Here is a 13,419-nt window from a genome sequence, read left to right on the forward strand (position 1 = left end):
TTAAAAAATGAGACAATAAATGTCATTGCCTCTAGCCACTAAGTTTTCAGGTAATTTGTTACACAGCAATGGATAGCTATTACACCTGCTTGAATAAAGAAGTGGTAGGGCTTGGGAATGGGGCACAAAGTTTGGAAAGGGAATAGTACATATATTTGTGTCTGTCAGAGTCACCAACCCAGAGAGAATTCTTATGACAAGTGTTCTTACACATACTGTGTCCAATCATTGCGACAGCCTAGCCAGGTTCACATATTTTGGGTAGACTGAGATTACACGAGTGCAATTATTTGGCTCTGAACGCATAGTGAGAAGGTGACAGAAATGAGAGACACCCACATCCCTCTTATTCAGGAGTTTTGCTTCTTTTCTCTGCATTTAGTGAGTCGTAAGAGGGCAGGGTTGGGACCAGGGTGGCAGTGAGGACCGCCTGTAAGATCTTTCCAACGCTAGTTCCGTCACTTTTCCTGTCTGGAGGCCCCGCCATGGTTCACACTGAACAATATCGCACAGTGGGGTTGGGCCAGCAGAGCACTGAACAGTTCAGTTATATGGCTTGCAGCTTGGGCCTGTGATGCCAAAAATTAAAAGCGTATATTTCCGGCAGGTTCTGCTTAGGATTCTGGTAGTCCTTGGCAGCCTCTCTGGTGATTAGTGAGATGATCACAAGACTCTGCCGTTCTGGCATTAGGTTGTTTTGTTAAGTTAAAAATAAAACAGCACCCAGAGCCCCACCATTTGCTGGACTCACGACAGTGTGATGTGTGTTGGATTACAGCCCCAGCTGGCCAAGCGGGTCTGACCAAACAAGTCGGGAGTAGGGTGGGTGAGCAGCGAGTGGAGCTTCATCTGATGGTGGCAACGGGATTATGAAATAATAGAAGAGTACACAGCTGCCCCACACCTTAGGGAGACACGGGTGGCCCCGGGCACTCCTGTCATGGCGTCCGGAGCTGAGCAGGGCAGCTGCAGGGCTGACTGGACACCGAAAACAGGCTGTGGTTCTGTCTCACCAGCCCCTGGGCCAGGGCCAGGGTCTCTCATCTAGATTCAGGCCTTTAACTCATTAGCTTTCGTTAATAGCTTCCCCACCCCTGGCCCAGAGAGGTCTTCTCACTGCTCGTGGGACCACCGGCTTGCTTCCAGAGCAGTGGCCTCTTCACAGGTATTTGTGACAGACACAAGTACTTGTGCCAGACAAAGTCCATTCCTGGACAGGATGACGGGAGAGGCTTCTTCTTCAGCTCCTTCCTGCGACCTCACTGGGTGTGGCCTGGAGGGTGTTTCGAGAGCAGCACTGTCCAGTGAGGTAGCCGCCAGCAACGTGGGGCTCGTGTGCGTAGCATTTGAAATGCGGCCGCCGAGACTGAGGAACTGAATGTGTCATTTAGTTTAATTTTAATTCATTTACATTTAAATAACCGTGTGTAGCTGATGGCTAATGTGTCGGCTAGCACAGATCCAGAGGCTGTCATCCTTATGTTATTCTTTTGTGAATTTACTTCCTGACTAATATTTATAGAACATTTCGTATGTGCCAGGACCATACTTAGCATTTTGCACGATCCACCCAATTTTCACAAAACCCGATGAAGCCCATTATGTGATTCACATTTTCCAGAGAAGGAAGTTGAATTTTAAAGAGCTGAAGTGGCCTGTCTCACATCATACAGGCAGGAGACAGGATTTCAGACAAAGGTAATCTGGCTCCAGTTCTGCTTTACTGTGCAGAAGAATGAGGCTGAGTCAGCAGGAAGGGAGGGCGGAATAAAATGGACACAAGACGATTAAAATAATAGCCCTCGCTAAAATGGGTTCTTCCCTTTTATTGCTTATTGTAAACATTTTGGCCTCAGCAAATACATCGGTTTTTAAATAACCATAGTTTAAAGACTTCACATCATAGACTATTTCTCCCCAAGATGTAGCATCTATGAAAATAATTAGTGAACCCCCAAAACGTATACTGGCAATGTGCACATTTATGCTATTGTGGCACTAAAGACAAATGATAGAAGTGGTCATCTATTGTCGGTCTCTGGGTTTGTGACATATCTTCCAGGAGGCCTTAAAACAACCCAGAGAAGAGAGATGGTGTGAACTGAAATGGCTCCTCTGTGGGTAATGTTTGCAGAACATAAGAGGTATGTGATAAATGTTTATCGGTGCTGAAGATGATGAGAATTCAATTTCCACTGGTCTTTTCCTCTCTGTTTTTCTTAAAAATATATGGTGCATTGCAAGCAAAATTCTGAAAGTCACAGGGACCCTGGCACTTTGAGCTGCACAGTTGCAGTGAGGACGGGTCTGATCACACTTGCAGAAGAAAGATAAATTAAAGCCTATGAACTGTTACATTTGTGTTAAAATCACAGTCACTTCTGGCTGGAACTCTTGAATGTATTGCATCTTCATAAGTCAGAAAATGATCAGTATCTAAAAACCAAGCAAGTCACTCAAAACAAATCTAGCTTTTAGATCTCACTGGCAGTCAAATTGTATTCCCATCAGATTAGTGTATTTGTAAGTAAAATATGCTACTTGTATTAGCTACTAAATTTCCTAGCAATAAGAACAGAACTATAGTTTATACCTTAGGATATTTTTTTTTGTTTTATTCAGTAAAATTCATAGTATTGTTTGGGGATTTCACTGAATTATGATGATGGTGTTGGCGTAAACATTTTAGATTTACTTGCAAAGCGATACAAAAATGACTCATCTCTTCCCAATATTTTCTCAGTGCAAATTTTAAGTACATGAAAGATCCAACATAAATGTTAAGGTCACTTGCAGCAAAATACAGCATGTTAGATTTATTTATTCACAACTTTTACACAGAAAGATAGGCACTTCATAACATTTGGATTTTGGCAAAAGGCACAATTTAATGTTGCTGTCTTAACCTTTTTCCATAAATGTGTAACTTTTTCAAGGGACGAGATTATCAAAATACATGAAAGAGAAAGAGGTTATTTTCTAAACTACCGATGAATGGAATTCCACAGAACAGAATCCAAACTTCATTTTTGCCTCTTCTTTTTGTAAACTTGTATCTTTTCATGATCAAGTTCTGAGATTTTACTTCCTGGGGAAAAAATGGAATTATTTGGCATCTAATACTTGAATTTGAAGTGAAGAGTTTGTTGCTTGTGGAACGTGATACTTTTTTTCACTGTTGGAATAATCTTTGGCATCATACACTGAGTAAAGGCACATGGCTTTAGGTGGCAGTCACTATCATTGAGGAGTTCTTGGCTTTGGGCAACTTCGAGTCCCTTTGATTCTGTTTTAATTTTCAAAGTAAATAGATGAGATTGACCTATTGTAGAAGTTTTCCTCTCTGAAGGCATAAAAATTTACTACATACCTACATAAAACATGAGCAGAACTTCTGAGGTCCACTGGATCCTTCCACATTTGATTTAGCTGTCCCTTCTACAGCGTGTCTCTGACAGAGAGTCAGCCAGGTTCTGTCCAGAGCGTTGGGAACAGGGTGCTTCTCCACAGCTCCAACCGCTCTTTCTCATACTGAAACTCACGTTCCCGTAACTCCCATCCAGTGCTTCCCATGGAATAAGGCACAGAGTAGGTTCTCATGCACTCGGATCAGCATTTACTGATGGAAGAAAGAATGAACAATTCTAGTTCTGACTCTTGAAGCTACATGGAATGCAGAATACATGGTTTATTGGGGCAGTCCAGGCTACTTTTCTGCATCAAACCAATCTTCTCTTTTCCAGAATGAGTACTGCAACCATATTTTCAGATAGTTTATCTGTCTTCATTTACTCTCCTCGGAACGTGCTTACATCAATTCGTAGATCTCTTTAAATGTGGTTCCGGTGAACCAAACATAATACTCCAGGTGGGGTCAGCTCCGAGAAGGGTTAAAAACTCTGCGTCTCTTAGCCTGGACATTCCACTCGACACACTGTTGGACCCAAAAGGCTACTCCTTTCAGGAATGCTTTCCTGTCTGTTCTTGAGCAGAAGCATTCTGTTCCGGGCAAGATCTGTGGCTGGCACACGTTTTGTTCTGGGAGGAGAAGGATTATTTTCTTGCATGTCCAGGATAAGGAGGAGGTGGAGACCTCTGTGCTGAAGCCGGTGGGGTGGGGGAGTAGGGAGGAGGCAGTTCCGCACGGTATTCCATCTCATGGTCGCAACTATAGGGGGGCGGTGCCGCTGAAAAAAGAAAAGGAGAAGGGCATCGGGCAGGCAGCAAGTATCTGAGTGCCTTCCATGTTGATGCTTCTGCACTGGGTGCTTTGGGTGGGAGCATAATTTTTGTCTGCAAAACTGAGTTTTATCAGGCTGAGGGGCACACGTACATACCAGGGAGAGCACTATAAAAGGTGGTGCCACTGGCCAAAGTATTTAGGGTTGGTGGCTGAGGGTGTTTTTTGGAAATATGGTGTTGATGGCCAGAGAGAGAAGCGTCTAGGGGGTAATCCAAGTTTGAGCAAAATAGCAGACAGAGGAGAGCATTGTTGTGCAAAGAAAAAAGTATATGGAGGAGAGAAACAGGCAAGACATTGAGGAATCTGATTGTACTATCATCAGGTTGGGCTTTGAAAATCATGCAAGCAGTGTGCGATGTACAACTATCAGAAAAATTTTTAAATATGCGGGTGAACATGGGGTGAATTTGGGGTGGTTGAGGTGGACCACAGAAAAGGTGAGAGGATATAAGAGTTATGTGAAGAATTATAAGGGACTCATGGCAGTGGGGCAATCAGGTGGGAATCACAAGAGCCCTTAGGTTATGACTGGGTAGGTGGAGGAAGGTGTGGAGAGTGGAGGGAAGTGTGAAAGTACCGGGTACCCAGTCCTGGGTTCCCATAACCCGAATGGTCGTGGAACCATTACAAGAATAGGAATTAGAAATAAAAGGAGGGGAGGGACAAGCAGATTTGTGAATAAGGTTGAGAAATTGAGTTTTGTAAATCTTATCTGAAAATGTGTCTTAATTGTTATTGCAATATATGCAGTGTGTTTTTAAAGGACTTTAATGCACTTTATTATGACTATGTAAGGATGTCTTTGGTGTAGTGATCTCAGTTCCACCTCTCGGGCTGGAAGACAGGTACCCCTTGAGCACACCCTGTCTTCAAGAACCCCATCACTCTGCAACATCTGAGCAGGGCCTCAGCAAGCCCTCTGATGACTTGCCAGTACTTGAATCAACATCAAGATCATGATTCTACTTGGAAATAACATGTTTAATTGCTACTGTGAATGGATACTAAATCACAAGACTGGTGTCATAAAACCCAAACCAAAACAAACAAAAAACCCCAAAAGGCCAGGCCTTGAACATTAGAATGGGAGGAAAGAACATGTGACATTTCAATATACTTATTTCTAAGATGTCTTCTAAAACATCCTTTTACCACCAAGATTATGATAACGTTCTGTCGGTATGCATGCACAAACACTGGGCTCCATCTTATTTGCAAACACAAACCATGTTTCTTCTGGGCCCCCTTAAGTTGGCTAACTTTTCCAGGAGTTTAATGATTTGAACCATTTACTGCTCTGCCTAGACTCCGGGATGTGAGGGAGCAGAACTGAGCCACTCAAGGAAAGAGGAAGATGGAAATGCAGGATTATGTGGGAGTCCTCCACGGGATTCTCTGGTCAGCGAAGGCTTTGCAAGCCTCTGGTGGTCTGAGCAGGCTGCAGGCTCCCGACAGAGGACGGAGCTCTGTCGAGAAAGCAGCAGTGATGTGCACAGCTTCTCCGTGGCTGCGGTGGACCTGTGGGGGCTGGGCTATTCCGAGCCTTGTTTTCTACAACAAAATGGAATTACTCCTGTGGAATCTAAACACCCATTCCCTCTGCAGTACGCCCACTCCTTTGCTTCATTATGTCTAGGAGGACTGAGACAAACAGATTTATAACAAACTTCCTCCGAGCCAAGAAATGCAGCCTCCATGAAAAGTAGGAAGTTACAGCTGGACACCCATCGAACTGTTTCTTTTAAGCATGCGGTTTTACGTTGTTTTTATGTCGAAGCCTTTCCCTGCCTCCCACATGAGAGGCACACACCACATGATTCTACAGACTGACTGCATCGTTCTCTGTCACGAAGCCGCAGTGCGTGGTTATGCCTCCGTAACAAAGCGTTTATGTTCTGCCATCTGCATAAAAACGGCTGGAGGACATTTCTGTGAGATTCCCCATGGTTTGTACAGCTGCGTGTTGAACATGAAAATCTAACGTATGAAACAGCGTTCTTTCTGTCGTACAGCCTTTGGATTCTGACGACGTGCTACTATAATGCTGAAGAGCAATATTGTGAAGTCTATTCATCATGACACAAGCATGGGACATCTTTCATGGTAGCAGCTCCTAGAAGGCATTTTGAAATAATACTTGTATAACTGTGGGCTGTGCTATCTTTCTTTCTTGCAGATAATAAGGTTTCACTAGGAAGTAAACTTTTCATGGTATCAATTTTTAGCACTCGGGATTAACTCTAAGAAGATTTGTTCTTCCTTAAAGGTCAAGTCATCTTTAAAACACATATGGATACAGATGGAGATACGGTGTCTTAGAAATTCTTTCCTTCCCAATATTACAATTTTCTGATTTCAGTAGCGAAAACATGCTGTTTATCCTTAATATCATTATAGTTGCCTACAATATTAGAAAGTTTAAGGATGCTATGAAACTCATGGAAGAAATTCAATGTTTTTCACCCACTCAGGCCAACAGTTCTAAAGCAAATGTAAAGGGAAGATGCACGGTGTTATCAAAACTATACACCATTATTTTAGAAAAGTGGGAAACAGAAAAATGATCCATAATGTTTCCACCACAATTTAACCAATATTATCTTTATACATTCTCTTCTGGTCATTTGTGTTTCTTATATTCTTATAGTCATATAAAAAGGTATATGCTTTTAACTTTGAATTATCACATAATCTTTTTCACTGTGCTGAATATTCTTCATAAGCGTTATTATCAATAGCTACATGTTATTCAAATGACCATTTACTTGTTTTTAGATTAACAACATTTTATGATTATACAAAATGGAGTGACAGATATCTTTCTACACAAAGACTTCTTTTGAAGTAGTTCTTGAGAACAAAATTCCAGGAATCAACTAACTGGCCACCACCTACTATTTTTGTCTTCCTTGTGCTTAGTTTTTATCTTATAAAAGCTTCCTGCCTTCTGCCCATTTGGTAGTTCACCACATGAAGAGTGTCTCCTTCACGGTGTTGGTTTGTAACACCTAAATTCTAATGGTCTTTTTAAATTCTTTTTGAAACACATGTAATCCTGCCTCTCAGTCCCTTTGACTTTTTAAAATACATTGCCATATATATTTTTTAAAGATTTCTTTCTTTCTTTATTTTTAGAGAGAGTGAGGAAAGGAGGGAGAAAGAGGTGGAGAGAAACATCAGTGTGTGGTTGCCTCTTGTGCACCCTCGAGTGGGGACCTGGTCTGCAGCCCAGGCATGTGCCCTGACTGGGAATTGAACCTGCAACTCTTCGGTTCACAGGCCGGCACTCAATCCATTGAGCCACACCAGCCAGGGCCCCTTTGACTTTTTTGCATTCAAAAACAATTTTCTGACCTTGGTGTGACCAATAATGCTACCATTCTGTAAATCTGACTACCACCCTATTCTTCTAGAATACACATTCTAAAATATCTTGAACCTCACCTGGATTTTCAACTTACTGATGGCATTTAAAAATAATAATTTAAGCTGATGTCACCTTTATTTTTGTATTCGTATTTTTATTCAGCTTAGATTTATGATCCAGCAGATAAATTATTTCTGTGCATCTATTGTTAACTTTCTATCTCTTTCCCCATTGCCTGATGAGACTCCAATCCTAATTAAATGCACCATTTTAACTACCCCGGCTCTGTATCTAGGAGCTTAATGTAAGAGGATAAAAATGCACAATTATGCTAATTGATTTCACTTTAAATGAATGACCATATTCTTAAGTGTGGAGGCTACTGGCTGTGCTTGCGAATTGAGCATTTCTTTAGGCATTCCATTCTTTCAGATTACTGTTTTATTCTTTCTGCTTAACTATGAACACCTCCTTAACCTACTTTCAGCATAAGACTTGCTTCTTTTTTCGCTAAGAAAATAGGCACAATTAGAAGGCACCTTATCACCATCCAAGGAGGGTGAGTACATGGAAGTCTTCCCATGTGCGGTACATATCCAAATAAGGTTGCCCTCATTTGTTAATTCAATAATGCAGATTAAGTGTTGATTTCTCAATGAAATATTTCCAAGAGATTTTAAATACTGCACACCAGTTATTTGATAGAATGTTCCTCAACTTGGGTTCATCAGATACCTTTTCATGCTAAGATTCAGGCTCTGAACTTCCAGCCAGACTACTACACAGGGGAAGCTGTGCCACCTTCAGAGTTGCACCCAAAGATATAAGATGTCCATGTGTCTTTCCCTGGTGGTATTAGGTTTTATTTCCTGGTCGAGATGGTGTCTGCTTTCTCCACTTTTATAATGACCAAGAATCTGGGAGTTGGTGCTTTAAAGGGCATGTACATGTTCTGCTCCTCCACAACCTTTCCCCCAGATTTACCATTAATTGATGATTTTCCAACTCCACAACTCCTTTTTACATGTATCCGTTGGCATTTTGCTGTTAGCAAGAGCCTCTCACTCCTTCTCCATCGTTTGCATCTGTCTGTCTGTCTATCATTGTCAATCAATCATCAGGGAACTAAATAATGCACTTCAAATCGCATTCTCAATAGCATTAAAATCTCATTTTCATTTTATTGGCATTTGATTTTTATATCTTTTCAAAGCCTTTTGTTATGTTTTTTTTTCTGTATTATCTTCTTTCAGGTGTGTATAATCCAAACTCACTTTTTAGAAAGGCATTACTATGACCACTCTCCTTCGTTTACATTTAAAATTCTGGAAAGGAGTGGAAATGTAAGATTTGACAAATAATTCTTAATTTTACACAGGTGGTTTTAAAAATAATTGTAATGAAACAAGACACCATTTATTCTACCCAAAATGGCAGGAATCGAAAACTGTCTTAGAAGGCCAGTGTCCAACAGAGGCTCAGGGGTGCAGACGACCTTTCCTCGGCCATGTCCCCGCCCCCCCCGTGCAAAATGACCACTTTCACTGCAGGGCTTCCTACCAACCCTCGCAGCCAGCGCTGATACAACACAGGTTGGATTGTCTTCTACCCCCTTCTGTGGCCTCCAGGCTGTGGGACTATACAGCTTGGACTTCAGAACAATAAAGATAACGTGGGTCGTTACCTCTATCATCACAGGGTTAATTAACAAAATGCGAGCACACACATTGTATATTACCACACATGAGAGGTTTTGAAAAACATTCAATTCTACTCTGACTTGTTTCCTCATCCTTTGAGTAAAAGCTTAATTCGCGTCTTTGAGAAGGAAATGAGAAGTAATCAAGGACATGATGTTTCCAAGACCTTGTGTTTTTGTAGTGAAAATGTTCCTACCCTAAGGTTCATTGTGTTTCTTGCATTATTCAGTTCCCAGAACCCTGCGTTTACTCAACATGCAGCCCGCCTCTGTGACCTGCCAGTAGTGAGTGCCACCGTGAAGTTTTGAAAACATGTTTCCATGCATGAAATAGACTCGTCAACCCCCCAAAACCCCCACAGGACTTCACATGAAGATATTTTATATCTTCTATTCTAATTTTATAAATGATATTTGAAAATGTTTTAAAAATTAATTTTAACTAAACTTTTCTTGGTCAAGCAAAAGTGTATCTGAAGTGTTATCTACAGAGCACTTCTCTTTGCCTTCTCTCCAATTAATGTCTGTAGCTCTTCTGCTCTTCTTTTGTGTTACGGGTTGGCCAGGTAAAAATGAGGAGATGTGAAGAATAAAAAATAATACCCCTCTTTTTCCCCTTATACCTTAACATTATACACTAACCTCAACAATGTTCTCAGTCAGTTGGGGAGATTCCAAATTGTGAATTGCGTTTGCACTGAGTAAAAGCTACGTACACTCCAGAGTAGAGTTTAGGGTAGATTCCCTAGGTACTGATGTCTAAATCAGGTCTTGTCATGAGTTGTGTTCATTCTTTCAGCCACGTCTGCCGAGTGCCTGTTAGGTGCCAGTCCAACCGCATGTGTTTGAGATTTCGTGGCAAACAAAAGAACAAAAAAGATCCCTGCCTCATGGGGTTCATATTCTGGAAGGAGGAAAAAACAATAAACAATAAATGTAACAATTAGGTAAATTATATGATATATGAGAAGATTAAAAACAGTGCGGGGGGGAAACGTGTAGCAGAGTAAGGAGGATTGGTGCTGTGGGAAGGGACACATTATAATCTTAAATAGGGTGATCAGGGCAGGCCTCATTCGAGAGAAGATCTTCGGACAAAGATTTGAATTGAGTGACGGACTCAGTACTTCAGACAAAGCCCTAAGGTGGGTGTGTGCCCTGTTTGTTCATGGAACAGCCAGGAAAGTGTGAGCGCAGCCAGAGTGATAAGAGGGACGGTAGGAGGAAATGAAGTCAGAGAACTGAAAAGAGGAGCCAAATCATACATTGCTTTGAAGGGTCTGGTAGAGAATCTGCCTTTGACTTCAGATAAAATGAAGAGCCCCTGGCATTGACTCTTCCTCTGTGGCAGAGAGGAAGCCACTAAAGAATTTGAGCAGAGTAGTGATATGATGTGACTGCTGCCACAAAAGTTTCACTCTGGATATCGGGTTGAGAATAGACCCTGGAAGCACAAGGAGGGCTCTGGGGGGGCACTTAGGGTGTTGTCACAGGGATGGAGGTGAGAGCTGTTGGCGGCTCCCATCACGGAAGGAGCAGTAGGTACTGTGAGGAGTAGTCAGATACTATATGCACACGTATTTTGAAGATGGAACTGAGTTTTCCAGGCAGACTGCATGTAGCTTTGAAGGAAAGAGAGGAGTCAAGGAGGAGTCCAAGACTTATAGTCTTAGCAGCTGGACGTCTAAAGATGTCGCCTACTGAGATGGCAAGAGCTGTATCAGGAGGAGGGCTTGGGAGCATGGTCATGTCCAGACATGTGGAATCGGAGGCACCTCTCAAAATCGATGTTGCTTACCAGGATAGGAAGCGATGGCGCTGATGTGTGCCGTGCTGATGACTCCCACCCGGGGCCCGCGGTTGTTTTTCATGCACATGCAGATACAGATGGCGATTCCGGCAATGACCCCCATGATAAATACGATTCCAAACACGATGCCAGCAATCGCTGTGCCCCTACGGAAAGAAAAAGGGACAGTACATTTATTGAAAAGTCTCATTAGGATTCTTCAGACCTCTATATACAATTCAATAAGTATATGACAAGTGTTTCTTTACAAATGTTCTTAAGGATAATTTTTAAAGAGATAATTCCCTGATTTAGCTAAGAAGTCTTTTGTACCGCAATGAATAAATAAGTTGTAAACCTTTAGGGAATCCTCTTCCAGAGCAGTAGACCTATCATTCACATTCTGGTGTTTAAAATTCATGTATCTATACAAAACATAATTCTCCAGATATGCTATCTAAAATAATAATTTAAAAAACCATTCTGCTGTGTAAATAGCAAAGAATTTACCCATTTTCTATAAAGTATATGTGTTTAATGAAGACAACTTGATTCATGTCAAAATATTACATTAATAGTAGCATTTATTCTCATTAGAACTCTTCATAAAGAAAAATAAAAAAACATCACACAAAGTAAAGTTATTGGCATGCTATGTGATTTCTCTACAGCAATCCCAAATTCTAGAAGACAATTCACAACGCCTTCATATTTCTGAGCAATACCGTCTTTCATGTTAGAGTTGCATACCACACAAACCACCAACAAGTGAGGATAGCAATGAGTCATTGCCAGGCATGCGAGGACTCTGCAACATTTTCCTCCCTTATACTTTCTTTTAAGCAGCCATTCAGGAATGTGCTTTGGCCAACAGGGCAGTTCACGGCATAAAGAGCAAGAATGTGTCTATATATCTAGCTGCGTGTACTTCTTCTGTATATATTAAATAAGAATTATAATTTCAAGTAGTTAAATTGCTACTAGATATTGTTACAATTTCATGTGTGAATGCTAATAGGAGGTAGAAACACCAATCTACATCATTTCCCCAGTAAGCCTATATTACTTGCAAAACATGCTGTAACATTCAGGTATGCCAAAGATATCTACTTTTCCTTTTTTCATGCTGGTCCTTCTCTCTAATAACTTCCCTCAACATACCCACTTTCTCGAGGCTTTTAATCAATTTCTCTGTTATGCTCAGAATAATACATTTTCCCGATTCACTGGTTCTGTCCCTGTGACAGAGACGTGTCTACCACAATACCTGTCCTCTACATTTTCCTTCCATAAAAAAACTCTTGAGAGTTAATTTAGGTACCTGACAACCTGAAATAAATGCTATTTATCGCCTAGATACTCTTAAAAGTTGTCTTTTTGGTGATAAATTTATAGAAAATAGTTGTAAGTAAAATATTTTTTCACATCACTGAAAAAGATGGGAAGATGGGAAGACTGAGCTTTTCTCCCTCAGTTTCCCCACCCACTCCTCACCCTGCTTTCTGAAGTCTGAACATAATGGCTGAGCTCCATTCTCATTGCCAGACCATGAGGACAATCTGCCCAGGAATGGAGGAGGGTCAAGTTTCAGGGGGTGTGCATCCTTAATAGATATGGAGATGCTATATCAACCCCGAGTTACCTGTCTCTGAATTCCCTTTACATGTCAGAGAAATATAAACTATCTAATTTTTTTCATTAAAATCTCTGGTACTTTAGTGTGTGTGATATGTTGCTTAACCTAATCTCACCTAATACAACTCCTTTGCCAAGATGAACACGGTAAAACAAAAGGGAAGTCTTTAATGTGGAAATAGCATTTCTAAGGAACATATATATACTCTGAGGTCCTCATGAAAAGGTTCCAAAAAAAAAAAACAGAGCAGAACCGAGAAAGTATGAGACTGGATTCAACCTCTGTTAAATTGGGATCATTCTTCCATCTCATGTGGCTACATTTTTATGATTATTGAGAGACCTTCAAGAAATCTTTGCATTGTCTAGACATCAAGGAGGTATATACAATGAGAATAGAAAATAGTCTTAAAGACGCTGGAAATGATAGACTGACCTGAACAATAACATTTTTTTTCACTAGAATTCAATAGTAAGTGATTTGATTGATTAAGGATAAATTCAAGCCAAAAAGTACCCTTTGGTTGGTTTGTACTCATTTTTACTTATCGATTTTTTTGAATAAGAGCACAATTCTTATACTAGATTCATAAACTAGGTTCAATGAAGTTCAAATGCATATAATAAAATAAGAGTAAAAAACAGAAATCAGAGTAAAGATCACCTGAATTATATTAATTGATACA

At 40.8% G+C, this 13,419-nt stretch overlaps 1 protein-coding gene across 1 annotated transcript in view; it reads right to left on the bottom strand.

The window, feature by feature from the left end:
* Positions 1-2,512: 2,512 nt before the first annotated feature.
* CYYR1 (cysteine and tyrosine rich 1) overlaps positions 2,513-13,419 on the bottom strand; it is a 90,761-nt gene continuing 79,854 nt past the window's right edge. The window contains exons 3-4 of the mRNA XM_037065135.1: positions 11,108-11,265; positions 2,513-4,187 (exon numbers count right to left, since the gene is read on the bottom strand). Of these exons, the coding sequence (XP_036921030.1) occupies positions 4,054-4,187; positions 11,108-11,265 (292 nt within the window). The 3' untranslated portion in view covers positions 2,513-4,053. The remainder of the gene's footprint in view (positions 4,188-11,107; positions 11,266-13,419) is intronic.

This window comes from Sturnira hondurensis, unplaced genomic scaffold (assembly GCF_014824575.4).
Source record: "Sturnira hondurensis isolate 20B ecotype Veracruz unplaced genomic scaffold, ASM1482457v3 Scaffold0015596, whole genome shotgun sequence".
Taxonomy (NCBI): Eukaryota; Metazoa; Chordata; class Mammalia; order Chiroptera; family Phyllostomidae; genus Sturnira; species Sturnira hondurensis.